Source organism: Bactrocera dorsalis, chromosome 1 (assembly GCF_023373825.1).
Source record: "Bactrocera dorsalis isolate Fly_Bdor chromosome 1, ASM2337382v1, whole genome shotgun sequence".
NCBI lineage: Eukaryota > Metazoa > Arthropoda > Insecta > Diptera > Tephritidae > Bactrocera > Bactrocera dorsalis.
In genome coordinates this window covers 19081959-19100987 of record NC_064303.1, presented here as the reverse complement: position 1 = coordinate 19100987, position 19029 = coordinate 19081959, and the positions used below count along the sequence as shown (strand labels likewise).

At 38.0% G+C, this 19029-nt stretch overlaps 2 protein-coding genes across 2 annotated transcripts; both read left to right on the top strand.

Moving 5' to 3' along the window:
• The first annotated feature begins 4611 nt into the window (after window positions 1-4611).
• On the top strand, window positions 4612-5866 carry LOC105229293 (cilia- and flagella-associated protein 299). Its single transcript, XM_011209481.4, has 2 exons — window positions 4612-5243; window positions 5304-5866. Exons 1-2 carry the CDS (start codon window positions 4926-4928, stop codon window positions 5697-5699), a joined length of 714 nt encoding a protein of 237 aa, XP_011207783.1. The 5' UTR covers window positions 4612-4925; the 3' UTR covers window positions 5700-5866.
• A 2935-nt stretch (window positions 5867-8801) lies between these two features.
• LOC105229284 (glutamate receptor ionotropic, kainate 2) lies at window positions 8802-18816 on the top strand. The gene is made up of 15 exons (XM_049457524.1): window positions 8802-9060; window positions 9131-9277; window positions 9365-9427; window positions 11711-11914; window positions 11979-12190; window positions 12256-12444; window positions 12516-12668; window positions 13824-14065; window positions 14128-14317; window positions 14382-14740; window positions 14976-15078; window positions 15142-15237; window positions 17294-17525; window positions 17593-17861; window positions 17923-18816. The coding sequence occupies exons 1-15, from the start codon at window positions 8976-8978 to the stop codon at window positions 18625-18627; spliced, it is 3249 nt and encodes a 1082-aa protein (XP_049313481.1). The 5' UTR covers window positions 8802-8975; the 3' UTR covers window positions 18628-18816.
• Window positions 18817-19029: the final 213 nt, after the last annotated feature.

Below are 19029 nucleotides of genomic sequence, written 5' to 3'. Positions count from 1 at the left end.
AATGTGCACATACACACATGCATACATAAGTATGTTACATGCACACACATAACGACACAGTAAGTATTTCATAACTTCAGATCTCCCACTTTTGCGGCCAATGCCCCGCTGCGGCGACTGCTACGCTACTGTCTCTTCGAAATTTCAGGCTGAGAGCGCAACAAGAAAATAATAATTATTAAAAATAAGCATTTTCTTTATAAAACAAAAGTATATATTCTATTCATTAAAAAATGTGTGCTTCCTGCATTAGCGCTGCGCGCTTTCACAATGGCGTTGCTGTTTGTCATTATTGCGGTTGTTGCTGTCTAAATGCCGCACGACGGGTTTGTTGTTGTTGACTGTCGGTATGGCTTTTTTTCACGAGCTGTCGCTTTGCTTTCGTAGCAATAAATATTTGTTTATATTTTTTATGTTTGTGTGTGTTTGTGTGTGGAAACACAAAAATACAAACAACAACAAGTAAATATGGATGCACTTAAATTTATACCGGACAATGTTGATATTTTGGAAAAGCCACAACGCGCACCACCACCCATACGCGCACGGTTTTGGCCTCCAAACATACATACACACACTCATACATACTCTCCGTTACAAAGTGTGTGACATACACGCCCCCATCGGTGCGCGATCTTCAGCACTCGTTTCCAGCTAGTAGTGTTGTTGTGACTGTCGTTTATTGTCGTTTGATGTGTCGCGCTTTCGTTAAATGAAAAATACTAACAACAATCAAGGCGAAATTCCACTTTGATGTCGTGGCAACGGGAATATGTGTATACATAGGTATATACGTTCAGCGTCGATTTGCGATTTGTTTACTTCCCGGCAACAATTTGTAGCTCGTACCACGTAACACTTTTTGTCACCTCTCTAATTCAAGTTCGTGACGCGTGTTCGTGCGCTGAACTTGTGCTCACTAATTAAGGCGCACGCCGAATGTGAAAATTAAAAAAAAAAAATCGATTTTTATTTTTCGATATTTTCTAAAAAATTTAATCGATATCTCTAATATATTTTGACTCACAGCCTTCTTAAGTGTAGCCGTTCAGTTCAATGAGCTCCACCAGTTTATTTTTTCTTCTTTGTCACTATAACCGTGTGTCGGTCTGCGCCGAAAACATGAAACTTAACCAATTGACGATAACCTTTGCGAGGTTACGCCAGTTTTTCATTTCTGAATTGGATGCTCTGCGGCCTAACTTCCATTTATCATCCATGGGTATCGAATCGAAGCAGCTTTTCGCTGGAGCATCATCTTCCAAGCGAACATCATGGCCCAACCAGCGCTTTCATTGAACTTTTATGCGCTTAACTACATCCATGTCGCCATCTGGCTCATCCAGTTCATTGTTCCATCTTCTTCGATACAAATCGCTCACGCAGACGGCTACAAAGATCTTGCGAAGAACAGTTCTCTCAAATGCTCCAAGTGCTTTGTCATCTCGGGTCGTCATCGTCCATGTTTTTTCGCCGTATTATAAGACGGGAATAATGTAAGACTTATGGAGTGTAATTTTTGTTCAGCAAGAGATTGATTAATTGTCCACACATTTCAAAGTAGCACCTGTTGGGCGAGAGTTATTCTGCGCATGATCTCCAGACTTAGAGTTTATAATGGTGGAATTTATGCTGGTTCCAAGATTTACAAAGTCACTAACTTTTTCAAATTTGTAGCTGCCAACTATGATGTAGTTTCCCAAACTCGAATAATCTTTGTGTGTGGCCTCTAGGTACTTTGTCTTGTCCTCGTTCACCACAAGATTCACCTTCTTCGCATCTTGAAAAGGCTGCGCTGTTGTTAAGGAGTACGAGTAAGGAGTGTTTGCATATCACCAGTAGTATTATATAAAGGGTGATTTTTTTGAGGTTAGGATTTTCATGCATTAGTATTTGACAGATCACGTGGGATTTCAGACATGGTGTCAAAGAGAAAGATGCTCAGTATGCTTTGACATTTCATCATGAATAGACTTACTAACGAGCAACGCTTGCAAATCATTGAATTTTATTACCAAAATCAGTGTTCCGTAATCCGCTTTTTTATCGACAAATTTTGTTCAGCGATGAGGCTCATTTCTGGTTGAATGGCTACGTAAATAAGCAAAATTGCCGCATTTGGGGTGAAGAGCAACCAGAAGCCGTTCAAGAACTGCCCATGCATCCCGAAAAATGCACTGTTTGGTGTGGTTTGTACGCTGGTGGAATCATTGGACCGTATTTTTTCAAAGATGCTGTTGGACGCAACGTTACGGTGAATGGCGATCGCTATCGTTCGATGCTAACAAACTTTTTGTTGCCAAAAATGGAAGAACTGAACTTGGTTGACATGTGGTTTCAACAAGATGGCGCTACATGCCACACAGCTCGCGATTCTATGGCCATTTTGAGGGAAAACTTCGGACAACAATTCATCTCAAGAAATGGACCCGTAAGTTGGCCACCAAGATCATGCGATTTAACGCCTTTAGACTATTTTTTGTGGGGCTACGTCAAGTCTAAAGTCTACAGAAATAAGCCAGCAACTATTCCAGCTTTGGAAGACAACATTTCCGAAGAAATTCGGGCTATTCCGGCCGAAATGCTCGAAAAAGTTGCCCAAAATTGGACTTTCCGAATGGACCACCTAAGACGCAGCCGCGGTCAACATTTAAATGAAATTATCTTCAAAAAGTAAATGTCATGAACCAATCTAACGTTTCAAATAAAGAACCGATGAGATTTTGCAAATTTTATGCGTTTTTTTTTTAAAAAAAGTTATCAAGCTCTTAAAAAATCACCCTTTATTTAGAGTAGACAGTGCCACTGCGATTCAAATTAGCGGCACATATCACTTTTTCCAGCATTAGATTAAAAAAAAACGCACGAAAAAGCCTGCCTAAAACCTCGTTTAGCTCAAAGTCATTCTTCATAGCTATATGAGTTTCGCAGGAGTAAAAAGTTTAGACATGGCAACAGCTCTGTCAATAGCGACTTTGAAATCAACGTGTTGGGTGTCGATCTGTTAGTCAAGGTTTAGCAGCAGAAACATGCATATCATATTCAGTCAGCTCAGCCGGTAATCCATTGGTCCTGGGACTTTGATGTATGTATGTAAATGTATGATGATGAATTGCTGTTCTCTTTGACTAGCTTGACCGCCCTTTATTGCCGCCTTACTGCCGGAGTAAATGCTTAACTCCCAGATGACTTTGCAGCAGTACTTCTACCGCCACCATAAAAGCCACCATAATAGTTTGAAAAACAGTGGTAACCCAACCTCCCCTCCTAGATTTTATCTATCTGCGAAAACGCTCACTGTGCTTCTTTTCCAGCGACTTCTCCCTATCCAAAATACTTGATGGTCGCTTCCTGTAGAATATTCGGAAAATCAAGTTTCAAGTTACTACCAAAGATTTCGTTTATTTTAGCATCTTCAGAGCATGGAGCAGAGTATCGAAGAAGACTCGAATGAGTTCATCCGCCATGACATGTTAAAAGTTGGACGACCATCAAGCGCATCGCACGATCAATTTATTGAGGGAAAGTTTTAGTGATCACATTATCTCGCGTCTGTGGCATGACCTCCAAGATGGTGGAATTTATTCAAGCCAGCCATGGCGGTAATTTTTAAACTTTATAATAAAACTAAATTTGAGGGCATAACATTACATACAATAATATGCGTTTTATTTCGTCTCGAAAAGTACATGTCTAAAAACACCCCTAATATGGTTTAAAGCGGTTATTTTAATCATCATAGAATTATCTTAAGCTCTCCGACTGTGCGCTCAAGACTAGTATATTTACTCTAGCATCAAGTTATTACATAATAATACTGGTAGGCCACGACGGTATTGCAGGAAAGTGTAAGGCTGATGAGCTTGCTAAGACGGGTATTTCAGGTTCAATAACTGCGGAATGGTAACGTGCAAGAGCTCCATTGGCTTCTGGTGATTCACTACTGGATTCTTGGGACTCAGGCCTACTCAGCAATCGTTGGTCAACTACTAACAACCGGGCAGTCGGAATGCTTTCCTGGCCCAGGGTGAATCTTAAGAGGTCTAATGAACTCACGCTCTCAGCAAAGTCCACATTTCAATGGTTGTAAGAGTTCTAACTAAGCACTGTCCGATCGGGATTCCTACGACAAGATTGAACATCTCATCTAATACTAGCTCGATCAGCTGTTTAGAAGAAGATGAGAAAGAATCATATCAACACTACCTTCTCGAATGTTCCGCATTTGCCAGATTACCTATACAGATTTGTGACAGGTTCATGGCGCTTTGTCGATAGTTGATATCCAACTATAGGAGTTTTGCATCTTACGTGACAACGGACTGTAGATAACGTTTTATCCTATCAAAACCAGTGCTCCATATAGTCATCGCCAATTCTTCCAAGGATTCCCAAACCTGTTTGTTTCCTCTCGAAAATACATCTGCAGACAATTGAGAAACTCTCTTAACCAAAATCTGCGCAATTCTACACTCAATCAGGACTTAATACATTATCGGTTATCGATACTTTACTTAGGCTTGCCTTCCAGCACTTGACTTATATGTAGAGTACTACTTTTATAAATCATTTATTCAAAGAAGGTAGTATACTTTTTCACAAAATGTCAACAGTACAATAGACACCGAATTTTGGTGCAAATAAAAAATTAAAAAAATTTCTAAAATATAAAAAAATTTAAATATTATCATTAAAAAAAATACTTCAAAACAAAAAGTAACGTCCGAAAGTTCTACAAATGCACAAATATATATATTATTTATATTTAAATACATGATTTAACTAAAAACTATGAGTCAATCAAGATAAGCCAACAAAAATTACGTAATACTCAATAAAAAAAAATATTCGCAAAATAAACAAAATCAAAAGAAAAATTTGAACAAGCTACAAGCCAGAGCCACCATCAAAACACCATCGTCAAAATGAGTTCCGTACAACAGGATATGTTTCTACTGGACTGTCCTACCTATGAGGACTATTTGGACACATTCATCACACGCCATGATATACACTTTCTACGCAACATACGCTTCTGTCGTATGCTCGTCGAACTTGGCTATCGTTCGGCGTCCGAAATCTACACACCCGAACAGTATGAGAAGCGCAAGGCGGCTGTACAGGAATCGTTATGGCCGACGAAAAAATCGGCAATGTTATTCAGTGAGAATATGAATTCCACAGACCCCGTGCTGCTTGAGTTGGCACGACGTGAACAGCCGAATACACAGAAGATCATATCGGTAGCAGTGTCTCGTGATATTATTTTAATTTTAAATGCAAGGCATATTTTTTTCTTTCAGACCATCATATTTGTTAAACATCGGCTAAAGTCCGGTTTCGAGATTTCCGGTTATATCGATTTCGAACATAGTCTTAAGCAGGCAAATTTGATGGTCGAAGGTTGTACCGATTGGTTGGGCGTATTTCAGGAGCGTGTGCTATTACGTCCGAAACCGACGGATCTCAGTTTTTACGATTGGCACAAGGGTACGGTGCATTACAATCATTCCGAAAACTATGTGGTTCTACATGATGTCGAGAATGGTCTGATATTTATGCATCGCGGTGATCACAAGAAGATTTGTGTCGATATTTTACGCGAAATGTATACAAATAATTGCACACGCGAAATGCATTTCTCGGAAAGATATGGGCATGTCATATTCTACGATCACATAATACGAAAGAAGATATAGTTGTCTAGCATATATTTCTAACGGTGTGTACTTTTTTGATGTTATTGTGTAATGTAATAACTATTCTCGCGCGTTTAATGTTTTTGCTGTTAAAAAAATAATTTTACTTGGATTTTCTTGTGTATTTCCCATTGATTTGTGAGCTCCATCGAAAACCCATGCCAGAAAATCGAAAAATAAAAACAATTAATTGGTCAAACATGGTCTACATTTTATTAAAAGTAAGTGTTAGCAAAAATACCTTTAACTGAAAAGACAGCATAGTCTTAAACCAAGGAGCAAAAAATAAAACTGACATCGTATATGGAAATCCGGGAATTTTGTAGATATAATTAAATGATGCCATTATTGTCCAACCATTTGACACATAATACAATTCGGAGTCATAAATAATGTCACAGTCACACCTATACTCTGTCCCTACTATTAAGAAATACAGCATTCTTCTTTACTGCATCATGGAACCTCCGCCCGGTTGTTCCTTCTCTGTTCACTCTCTTTTTGAAGTTTAAGGAAAAGTTTGGAGAGGAAGTTTTCTACCGGGAGCTCCCCAGCTTCAGACTGCCAGACCACGGTGGTGTTTTTCAAACGGTGATGACTGCCTAACAGTAGATGCACAGCTCTGGAGTGCAGCTTCTTTTTGAGAGATTTGCATTCACTTCGATAGCAAAGCTGCAATACCACCCTTAATCTCGCTGAAAATGTGTGTGGTCAAAGAGTGTTTGACCTGTTTGTCAGTATCACCAAACTTCTTTGTTATGCGACTGGTTTGGATCTACGGATCTCCCATCTGCCTGGCAAGCGCTGGAGAGTCCTCTTAACTACTTGCTCTTAGCAAATTTATCTCATCGCTATGTTAAGTTTTATGACTGGAAACTGTCCAATAAGCCCGCGCGCTCGCTTCGCTGAAAACTGCGGGACGATTACTGGCTGCAGCAGAATTTACATATGTATGTCGATCTGACAATGGTAGAGTAGAATCATCAAAGACGGAGTGCGGAACTTCAATCCCATCCGCTAAACATAACTTACTCCGAACTAATGTCGTGCTGGAATCTGTACAGATAGCTTCTACAGCACCCACGGCCACTTAGTATTTGGGTTTAGGTGGAAATTCAGGTCCCCATGTCGTCTGTCGACCAAGGTATGGATGTTCGGTAACAGCTAGGTGTTTAGACACTGCTACGAGAATAAGGCCGTCTGCGTATGCAATTAATTTAACTGCTTTTGGTTGGTGTCTCCGCCCATCATATATTAAGTTCCATATAAGGAAACTTGAACCGAGGCTTGCAGTACTCCACTCGAAATAAAGTAGTTGGTGCTAATAATAGTCGCCTGTTTTCAAAATAATTTATAATAATTTCCATAAGATATTGAGGAGCGCATTTGTCTTACTTCTTCTTCTTCTTTACTGGCGTAGACACCGCTTACGCGATTATAGCCGAGTTAACAACAGCGCGTCATTCGTTTCTTCTTTTCTCTACGTGGCCAATTGAATATTCCAAGCAAAGCTAGGTCCTTCTCCACTTGGTCCTTCCAACGGAGTGGAGGTCTTCCTCTTCCTCAGTTTCCCCCGGCGGGTACTGCGTCGAATACTTTCAGAGCTGAAGTGTTTTCGTCCATCCGGACAACATGACCTAGCCAGCGTAGCCGCTGTCTTTTAATTCGCTGAACTATGTCAATTTCGTCATATATCTCATAAAGCTCATCGTTCCATCGAATGCAATATTCGCCATGGCCAACGCGCAAAGGACCATAAATCTTCCCCAGAACTTTTTTCTCGAAAACTCGCAACATCTACTCATCAGTTGTTGTCATCGTCCAGGCCTTTGCACCATATAGCAGGACGGGAATTATGAGTGACTTATAAAGTTTAATTTTTGTTCGTCGAGAGAGGACTTTGCTTCTCAATTGCCTACTGAGTCCGTAGTAGCACCTGTTGGCAAGAGTTATCCTGCGTTAGATTTCCAGGCTGACATTGTTGATTGTGTTTACGCTGGTTCCAAGATAGACGAAATTATCTACGACTTCAAAGTTATGACTGTCAACAGTGACGTGAGAGCCAAGTCGCGAGTGCGACGACTGTTTGTTTGATGACAGGAGATATTTCGTCTTGCCCTCGTTCACTGCCTACTTAAGCTTGATTATTATTCTCGACTTTGCTGAGTTGAAAGTATTTCTCACAACCATGGTGATCAGTTCCGCCTTTCTATCGCTTGCCACTTACTGCGCATTTCGTTAAGGTGGATATGTAAAGCCGTATTGTTTTTCTAATAATCCGCCAACTTTCTGCATTGCTAACTCCAAGCGATTTCTTACTATGCTTTCGTAGACTTTGCCTCGCTTTTGAGTTAGAGATATAAGGTATCGATAATCGAATCGGATAATCGACGTTAGGTCGCGACTACTCCTCATAAATAAAGTAACGGCACACCATCTACTACTACAAAACTGATCTATGCGTGGCTCACGAGCCTACCAAACCTAGCCTATCCTAAACTAACTTGATAGTCAGCTGATTTTTGACAATTTGGCAATTTTTATGATTTTTTAGTGTTTTTTATAAACAAATATTCTGCATAAGACTTTGTAAAAAAACGTCGCTTCATTTTGGCCGTTTGCCAGCATTTTTTAGTTAATAGGATTTAAACATAATCTAACATACATACATATATGTATGTGTTTGTACGTATGTATTTAACGATTTATTTGTATTGAGTGTACATGGCGTGTATTTTACGATTTGTTTAGAAAGCACTGAGCAAAACAGAGAAGAAACATTGTAAAGGGTACTTTTATGTATTTTTCTTTGACGGCGGCATGGTCAAATGCAATATTTAGATAAATAAATGCAAATGAAGTGAGCGAAATGCAGAAATAATAGACTTGAGAGTGTGCGCCGAAAAAAATTGTGTTAATCTCAGAGCAAAATGAGGACAACGACGCTTTTTCATATACTTTTATGCTTTTATCATACGCCAAACCACTATTTCGGACCGTTGGCGTATGCGAGATTCTAACATTAGGCTAAGGCTTTCAATGCAGTAGTCGATTTGTCTTAATGTCGAATGTCTAAATATAATTTTAGCATTAATGGGCGAAAAATTTCTAAGTGCTGCATTTCAGCTGGCAGCTTTTAATGCAACGGTTGTACGTGATTTTGCAACAGCGCGTAGTGCGCAGCACGTAGTGAGACAAAGGATTTGTGTTATTATTGAAAATATTTTTCTAAATAATTGAAAATGTGCTAAAAATTTGTTAGAAAAATTTATTACAATGAAACCCTTATTATTGCATATCATATACGCGCTACTCTACGCTGGCGCCTACGCAGCTGAGGAGCGTCCGAAATTTAATGTCGGTAAGTGGACCACGCAAAATTATGCTTGGAAGTAGCTTATAATTGTCAAACATATATTTACCAAAAACAGGCATAATTTTCGCCAGCAAAAATGATGAAACCGAAATCGCGTTCCGCACCGCCATCGAACGCGCCAATGTCTTCGAGCGCAGCTTCGAGCTGGAGCCCATTGTGGAGTATGCCGATACCGATGATAGCTTTATGGTGGAGAAAACAGGTTAGTCAGTAAACTTTAATTACTTATTAAAATTTGTTAATAATTTGCGTTGTTGTCCATGAAAATTTTCGCTTTTCTGCAAAACAGTCTGCAAATTGATTGCGCAAGGCGTTATTGCTATTTTCGGGCCAAACACAGCAGGCGGCACAGGTATGTAAGCGCTACGAAAGAGAAAAGCAGCGCAGAAAGCTATACAAACACACATACAATATATGTACATATATATACATTATTACATACACATCTACTATATTTACAAAAACACACACATGCACATAACTGTAAATCCACATACACATATAAAATTTGTTGCACTTGAGCAAGTTCATCTCTTCTCCTTCAGCAAGTGATTGTTTGTAAATAAATGCCTCTGGCCATGTATTTATAGCATATATGTTTACAAACACACACACATATGTACACACCTGCATAATTGCAGGCACGTGGGTATGCATTCGCGTTCTTATTTATAACTCCCCTTGAAATTTGTTAACCTACTTACCTACAATTTACCGGCGTTCTTAGCACGTGCTGCAAACTGGTGGCGAATATTATTAGCACATTGAATTGAAATTGTTTTTTTTTTTAAGTGAAAAATGTCAAATGCCAATCGGATTATTTTATGCTCTTAAGTTAAAAAGTTACATGGTCTCTTCGGGTAAAAACAGGCTTTTTTCAATTTTTTTCTCTTATATAAAAATAAATATTTTATTAGAATTTTTTATGGTTACAAAAATGCACTCTAACAAAGAAATTCCGAAATTTTTGAAAAAAAAAATTTAATCTGGTCCATTGCGACGTCATTTCCTGTGACCCCTCGAAAAAAAGCTGCGCCCGCGTTGGCAGGATAACACCTTACAAGATTATCTAAAGTGAAAAAACACGCATTTTAGTTAAAACCTTAATCTAGAACTTGGACGAAGGGAAAAAAAGGAAAATTGGATCTTTGAAAGAAACTTTTTGAACTTGGACGAAAGAAAAAAACTGAAAATTGGGTCTTCAGACACTTGCAAAAAAATATCTATCGATATTTTGAAACCCGTAAAGCCATGTAACCACTTAACTATTGTAGTGTTGTAAACTGACGTTAAGCAATACCAAAAACTCTGTCAAGATCAGTAAGGCCTTCGAGCCGTTTGATACTAAACGAGGTTTCAGACAAAGTGACTCCCTATCGTGCGACTTCCTCAACCGTCTGCTGGAGAATAAAAATTCAAGCTACAGACATGAATAAAGAAGGTACAATTTTCTATAATAGTGTACAGCTGCTGGCGTACGCCGATGATATTGAGCCGTTTGCTATATTCTCCAGACTGCGAGACACATTTGCAGACAAAAAAAGAGAGAGGCCGTAATGCGGGAGTAGGAAGAGCTTGACATTCCGAGAGGGGCATTGCTCGAAAATTCTACGAAAACATGCGACAACTAACAGAAGGTTTCAAGACCGAAGTATACTCTTGTAAAACCGAGGTGTTCTTGCGACTGATGTTCCGACCATACTAAAATTATGGAGGGAACACTGCTCAATGACAGTGAGAGCATGACACCAGGAGATGGTGAACCAGATTCCCTAAACGATGACGATGGAGCGGACGTTCCATTGGCCGAACATGAAGAAGTTCGAATAGCAATTACTTGTCTAAAGAAAAACAAAGCTGCGGAGGGCGATAGATTGCCTATCTATATAAATACGTGCAGGCGAAGCTTCTCTCTAAAATAAGGCTGGACGAAAGCATGATCGATAATTGGAATTTAAGTGTGGTCTATCCAATCCACAAAAAGGGATCGAAGTCCAACGCAAAAAAACTCTTGCCAACAGGTATTACTACGGACTGAGTAAGCAATTGAAAAGTAAAGTCCACTCTCGACGAACAAAGACCAAACTCTGCAAGTCACTCACCATCCCCGTCCTGCTGTATCCGTCCGAAAGTACCAAAATACTCCAGCTCTGAGAGTATTCGACGCAGTACCCGCCGGAGAAAGTAGAGGAAGACCTCCGCTTCGTGAGAAAGACCAGGTACAAAAGGGCCTGGTTACAATCTCAGCACTTCGTGGTTAACTTCACTGATTAAAAGAGGTCAGATCGGTTGTTATTGTAGCAATTAAAACAGATATGTGAAACTATGTTTAATTATATTAAATTACTCATAGAAGTGGTTAGGTTAGAAGCGTACTATTCATGGAAATTCTATATTTTTTCTTATGGAAAAAATACTCTCACCAAAGTTCTATAAGTATTAGATATAAGAGATCTCATAACGTATAGTTTACGGAATTCGGGTTATACCAAAAATTAAAGAGAGTTATACTTATAAGATAAGAACAAGCTATTAACTGCTAACCCTACTATAGCAAATATGAACCACTTAAGGAAAACTGAAGCTAAATTTCAACTAATCTATAAAATGTAAACAAAAACTCCTCTTCCCTCAGATGTAGTAGCTTCCATCTGTAATACACTCGATATACCGCATATTGTTTTCGACTGGACACCCAGTGAAGCACTATCCGATCGCCAACACTCATCGATGACACTCAATGTACATCCGAACAATATATTACTATCACGTGGCTTAGCTGAAATATTACAGAGCTTTAGTTGGCGCAGCTACACGATCGTTTACGAGACAGAAAGAGGTAAACGAAAGTAACAGTCACGCAAATTATTAAAAATTTCAATCGTAAAAAAATTATTTTGTAGAGCTTCAGCAATTACAAGACGTGCTGCAAGTGGGCGAACCCAGTAGCAATCCAACAACTGTACGTCAGCTGACCGAAGGTCCTGACTTTCGTCCATTTCTGAAGAATATCAAATTGTCCACAGACAGTTGTATTGTGCTGCACTGTTCGACGGATAATGTTATGAAGATTTTAAAGCAAGCGAACGAACTGAGAATGTTAGGGGAATATCAGGTAAGTTAGATTTTGATTTCAGGATATCCTTTAAGTTTGAGGTTTTTGTAATCCTCCATTTATAGAGCGTATTTATCACCGTGCTCGACACACACACATTGGATTTTCAGGAATTGCTTTCAGTGAATGCTAATATTACGACTATACGTATTATGGACCCCACCGATTATCAAGTTAAGAACGTGGCACATGATTGGGAGGAACATGAAAAGCGCGAAGGTCACTATTATCGCGCCGATCCGTCCCAAGTGAAGGTAGTACTCTCAATGTCTTCACTACTATTAAATATTAGTATATATGTATGTATACTCGTTAATTTCCATAGACCAATATGATTCTGGCTAATGATGCCGTTTCGATGTTTGTGAAAGGTCTTGCAGAGCTTGGCATTGCCGAAGAGCTTAATCCACCGAAGTTGGAATGTCGCAAAAATCGTGCTTGGACGCATGGCAGACGTATTATTGAGTTCTTAAAAGCGGTAAATATTTGTTCTTAAATTGGTCAGTGTAACTTGTATTGCATAAAAAAGTGTTTTTAAAAGTTGCCACTTGTTTTAAATATTTTAATAGAATAAACTGTTAGGCAAATAATCGCTAAAAAATTAAAAGTTTTAGGAAAATTTAAACTATTGCCAAATTAAAGAAGTTTAAGAAAATGTATGAATGTACATACTTATGATGAGGGTTGCCACCTATTTAAAAATTAAATATTTGCCTAAAATAGAAAAAAATAATTTAATTTAAATTAAGAATTTATTAAAACAAGAAATTAGATTCAAGTAAGTTTAAAGTAAAAACTGTTTTGAGAAGTGTTACCACTTGTTCAAAAAATATAATAAAGTACAATACAAAAGAATGGAATTATTACAATACGGATACCAAACTAAAAAAGTTTAAGCAATTTTATGCATGCACATTTTGTGTGGAGGGTTGCCACCTCTTTAAAAATTTTAATTACCGAAAATTTAAAAAAATAAATTAAATTTGAATTAAGAATTTATGAACATAAAAAAATGTTATTCGAGAAAGTTTATAGTAAAAAATGTGTTGAGAAGTGTTGCCACCTGTTTTAAACATATAATAAAGTAAAATACAAATTATTACAATACGGATACCAAACTATAGATTTTTAAGAAATTTTATGCATGAACATTTTATGAGGAGAGTTGCCACTTATTTCAAATATTTAATTGTCGAAAATTGAAAAAACAAATTAAATTTAAATTGAGAATTTATTAACATAAAAAGTTAGATTCGTAGAAATTTAAAGTAAAAAATGTTTTGAGAAGTGTTACCATCTGTTCAAAAAATATAATAAAGTAATATAAAAAAATCGAATAATTAAAATAAGGATACGAAACAAAAAAAAAATGAAGAAACTTTGGGTGTGAACATTTTTTGAGGAGTGTTGCCACCTATTGAAAATTTTTAATTGCTTAAAATTTGTTAAATACAATAAACCTAAAATAAGATATAAAAATAAGGTTTAAACAAGCTGAAATTTTAAAATATTTTGAGCAGGGCTACCACCTATTTATAAAATATAATTCAGTAAAACATAGTATAATCGAATTGTTACAAACAAACTGATATAGTTTTACTAATTTAGAAATGTTTTCTACTTTTCCCCACAGCGCTCGGTAGAAGCCGCCACAGGTCGTGTAGATTTCAACGAGCATGGTGAGCGTAACTTTTTCACTCTACGCTTCATGGAATTAACTACCACCGGTTTTCTTGACTTGGCCACTTGGGATCCAGTGAATGGTGTTGATTCACTCGAAAAAGAGGATGCCAGTGAAAAGCGTGTGGGTGAGAAACTTGCTAATAAAACAATGATAATCACTTCGCGTATTGGTGCGCCATTTTTATTGAATAGGTAAGTGTTAAAGTTTTCAGTGACCGAATTATTACCAACCAGCCAGTATTAACCGATTTCAGAGAGCCAAAAGACGGTGAAATACTACAAGGCAATGCACGTTATGAAGGCTATTCAATGGACTTGATAGACGCTATAGCAAAATTGTTGAACTTCAAATATGAATTCGTTTTAGCGCCCGATGGAAAATATGGCAGCTTTAACAAACTAACGCAATCATGGGATGGTCTAGTCAAGCAGCTGCTAGACGGAGTAAGTGACTTCGCTACGAGAGTGCGCCTTAAACATATCTTTTTTTTACATTTTACTCCTCCAGAACGCCGATCTCGGTATTTGCGATCTCACTATGACTTCCGCACGTCGGCAAGCTGTTGACTTCACGCCACCCTTCATGACATTGGGCATCAGCATACTCTATGCGAAGCCCGAACAGCCACCACCGGATCTTTTCTCTTTCCTTTCGCCATTTTCTTTAGATGTTTGGCTATATATGGCTACTGCATATTTGGGTGTTTCGCTACTTATTTTCGGTCTGTCGCGTATGGCACCAGCGGACTGGGAAAACCCACATCCCTGTAAGGAACCCGAAGAAGTAGAGAATCCTTGGTGCATGTCCAATACGACATGGTTAGCAGTTGGTTCCATTATGGGGCAAGGTTGCGATATATTACCGAAGTAAGTGCCGTCACAAAAGATTTTCATTGTTAGAAATACATATATATTTCCTGCTATCAAAAGACCGCTGTACTCAATGAGCTGTCTTAAAATTATGGTCTTCTGAGTAGTAAACGCACATTCAATTCAATCAAAAATATAAACGGTTTTATATAAAACTTGTGCTTTCTCTGTAATGCCATTTTAATCGCTGATTATGTTTAAACCCTTTAAACATAACTGTATTTTTTCACAGAGCTGCTTCGACGCGTCTCGTTACCGGCATGTGGTGGTTCTTTGCCTTGATGATGTTGAACTCTTATACAGCCAACTTAGCCGCCTTTCTGACAATGTCTAGGGTAATGAATGGCAATACTAATTGTTTTGAGTTGAATTGAAATCTCATATTATTTTCTTTCTAGATGGAAAGTTCAATTGAGAGCGCTGAAGATTTGGCGGCCCAAAGTAAAATCAAATATGGCGCTTTACTAGGCGGCAGCACAATGGGCTTCTTTCGCGTAAGTGAGCGAGCTTTAAAGCTTAAATATTTAGCTAGAGCTTTCAAGCTTTCGGTTTACTTTTTAATTGACGCGAACCTTGAAGCTTACATATTTCGAGTTAGAGCTTTCTTTTTGATCAATTTTGCACGAGCTTTAAAGTTTTCATAGTTTTCATATCTGACTAAAGATTATAATTTACTTTTCGGCATTATTGTGTAAGTTTTAAAGCATTCATATTTAATTTTTAGCATTTTTACAGGAGCTTTAAAATTTTCATATTCAGCTAAAGCTTTCATTTTACTGTTTTGCAGCTTTTATATTTATCTAAAGCTTTCACTTTACTTTTCATCATTTTTGCATGAGCTTTAAAGCTTTCATATTTGACAAAAGCTTTCACTTTTCTTTTGCCCATTAATAAATATAGGGTGATTTTTTAAGAGCTTGATAACTTTAAAAAAAAAAAAAACGCATAAAATTTGCAAAATCTCATCGGTTCTTTATTTGAAACGTTAGATTGGTTCATGACATTTACTTTTTGAAGATAATTTCATTTAAATGTTGACCGCGGCTGCGTCTTAGGTGGTCCATTCGGAAAGTCCAATTTTGGGCAACTTTTTCGAGCATTTCGGCCGGAATAGCCCGAATTTCTTCGGAAATGTTGTCTTCCAAAGCTGGAATAGTTGCTGGCTTATTTCTGTAGACTTTAGAATTGACGTAGCCCCAAAAAAATAGTCTAAAGGCGTTAAATCGCATGATCTTGGTGGCCAACTTACGGGTCCATTTCTTGAGATGAATTGTTGTCCGAAGTTTTCCCTCAAAATGGCCATAGAATCGCGAGCTGTGTGGCATGTAGCGCCATCTTGTTGAAACCACATGTCAACCAAGTTCAGTTCTTCCATTTTTGGCAACAAAAAGTTTGTTAGCATCGAACGATAGCGATCGCCATTCACCGTAACGTTGCGTCCAACAGCATCTTTGAAAAAATACGGTCCAATGATTCCACCAGCGTACAAACCACACCAAACAGTGCATTTTTCGGGATGCATGGGCAGTTCTTGAACGGCTTCTGGTTGCTCTTCACCCCAAATGCGGCAATTTTGCTTATTTACGTAGCCATTCAACCAGAAATGAGCCTCATCGCTGTAGACCATAAATCGGACGTAAAGCGCGAAACACATTTCGAACCGAACACTGATTTTGGTAATAAAATTCAGTGATTTGCAAGCGTTGCTCGTTAGTAAGTCTATTCATGATGAAATGTCAAAGCATACTGAGCATCTTTCTCTTTGACACCATGTCTGAAATCCCACGTGATCTGTCAAATACTAATGCATGAAAATCCTAACCTCAAAAAAATCACCCGTTATATAAGTTTTAAAGCATTCACATTTAAACTTTTGACTGTATTTTTTATCATTTTTGCACGAGCTTTCAAGTTTAAATATTTAGCTAGAGCTTTCACGCTCTTGATTAAACTTTTAATTTACGCGAACTTTAAAGCTTACATATTCCGAGTTAGAGCTTTCAGTTTACTTTTTTCGAAATTTTGCGCGAGCTTTGAAGGCTTCATATTTGGTTTCACTTTACTTTGTAGCATTCTTGTACAAGCTTCAAGCTTTAAAACTTTCATTCTTAGCTAAGGCTTTCACTTAACTTTTTGGCTTTTGTGTACAACCTTTAAAGCTTTCATATTCAGCTAAAGCTTTCACTTTACTTTTTAACATTTTTGCACGAATTTTAAAGTTTTCATATTTAGCTAAAGCTTTCACTTTATTATTCGGCATTATGGTACAAGCTTTAAAACTTTTATATTTATCTAAAGCTTTGGCTATACTTTTTAACGTTTTTGTACGAGCTGGAAAGTTATAATATTTAGCTAAAGCTTTCATTTTACTTTTTGTCATTATTGTACAAGCTTTAAAACTTTTATAGTATATTTATCTAAAGCTTTCACTTTACTCTTTACTATTTTGCACTACCTTTCAAACTTATATATTTAAAGCTTTCATTTCTATTTTTTTCCATGAGCTTACATATCTAGCGAAAACTTTCACTTTCTTCTTATATCAAATAGGATTCAAATTTTTCCACATATCAACGCATGTGGACCGCTATGGAAACGGCGCGTCCGTCGGTATTTACTAAAAACAATGATGAGGGCGTGGATCGCGTGCTTAAGGGCAAAGGGCTGTATGCTTTTCTCATGGAGTCCACCACATTGGAGTATATAATCGAACGAAATTGTGATCTGATGCAAGTCGGCGGCTGGTTGGATTATAAAACTTATGGCATTGCAATGCCGTTTAGTAAATAAATCCAAAAATATTTTTTGAATTTTTAAAATCTATGCATTTATTCTTCTTTCTCGCACAGACTCTCCCTACCGCAAACAGATTAGCGGTGCCGTTTTGAAGCTAGGCGAATCTGGTATGCTTTCGGAGTTGAAGCGTAAGTGGTGGAAGGAGATGCATGGTGGTGGTTCCTGCTCGCAAGCGGAGAGTAGCGGCAGTGATACTCCTGAATTGGATTTGGAGAATGTTGGCGGTGTGTTTCTTGTTTTAGGCATCGGACTGCTCACCGCTATTCTAATTGGTATGTGCGAGTTTTTGTGGAATATTAAAGCGGTGGCTATAGAAGAAAAGGTATTTGCTTTTTCTTGATTTTTTTTTTGTAATTAATAACGTTTTTCATATTCGATCACAGATTTCGCTCTCAGAAGCCTTCAAAGCTGAACTCATGTTTGCGCTACGCTTTTGGATACAAACAAAGCCGGTAAACATAGCTTCTAGCAGTGGTGGTTCTTCATCATCCTCCTCTTCGTCTTCAAAGTCGTCCAAATCTAGTAAGTCTTCGTCCTCCTCATCTTCCAGCTCAACGAAACGTTCGAAACGATCATCAAAATCTTATGCTCGCTCAATTTCGCAAAGCACCAAAAGCATCATAAATGTCACACATGATCTGGAGAAGAATGATTTGTCAGTACACGATAAACTGCGTAAGATTAGCTCTATGTTTTCACTAAAATCTGCACCATCCGAACCGTCTGTCGCCAATGTACACTTGGATCCACCGCCGGCATTAAAACATAATTCTCAGCCTAACCATCATCATGCAGTTGATAAGCATACACAAATGGTTCGAGAAGTGGCTCAACAGACAACACTAACCTCAGATGATGGAAGTGATCGTGACGAGGTTGAAATTGATGAAATACCAATTGCACAACCACACCAACATCACAATCACAATCATCATCATCATCATCACCACCACCATCACAAAAATCACGATCATAATCATCACCAACAACTGGATGATCATCAACCGGCCATGCAGCTGGTCGAGCGCACTCCAAATGGCAAAGTGGCACGAAATGGTCATGCCGGTTTTGGCAGCGCGGAGGTTTGAAGCTAATTTTCAGTTCCCTTTCAATTCGATATTTATATGCTACATATAAGTAGCTCTACCCCTATCCCCCCTACAGAAATGTGTAAGATCTACTAATTGTCTACTCCAATTATATTGTCTAAGATATGTGTAAATATGTGTACTCTGTATTACCCCAGTAAAGAAATATATTGCTTTTTCAAAAATTAATCTTCAAAGTTCAAAATTTTTTACTTTCGAAAGAAATCGGTATCGAAACGTATGTATGTAAATATGGTGGTTTATAACGCGTTTTATCTGAAAATTCATACATTTCCGCTTTTCATGTGGAGTCTTACAGTTTTACAAGTAATTTTTAACAGTGTCGGGCGATATCTGGAGAAAGCTGTCCACTTCATCCATCTCATACACTTTTTTCTGATG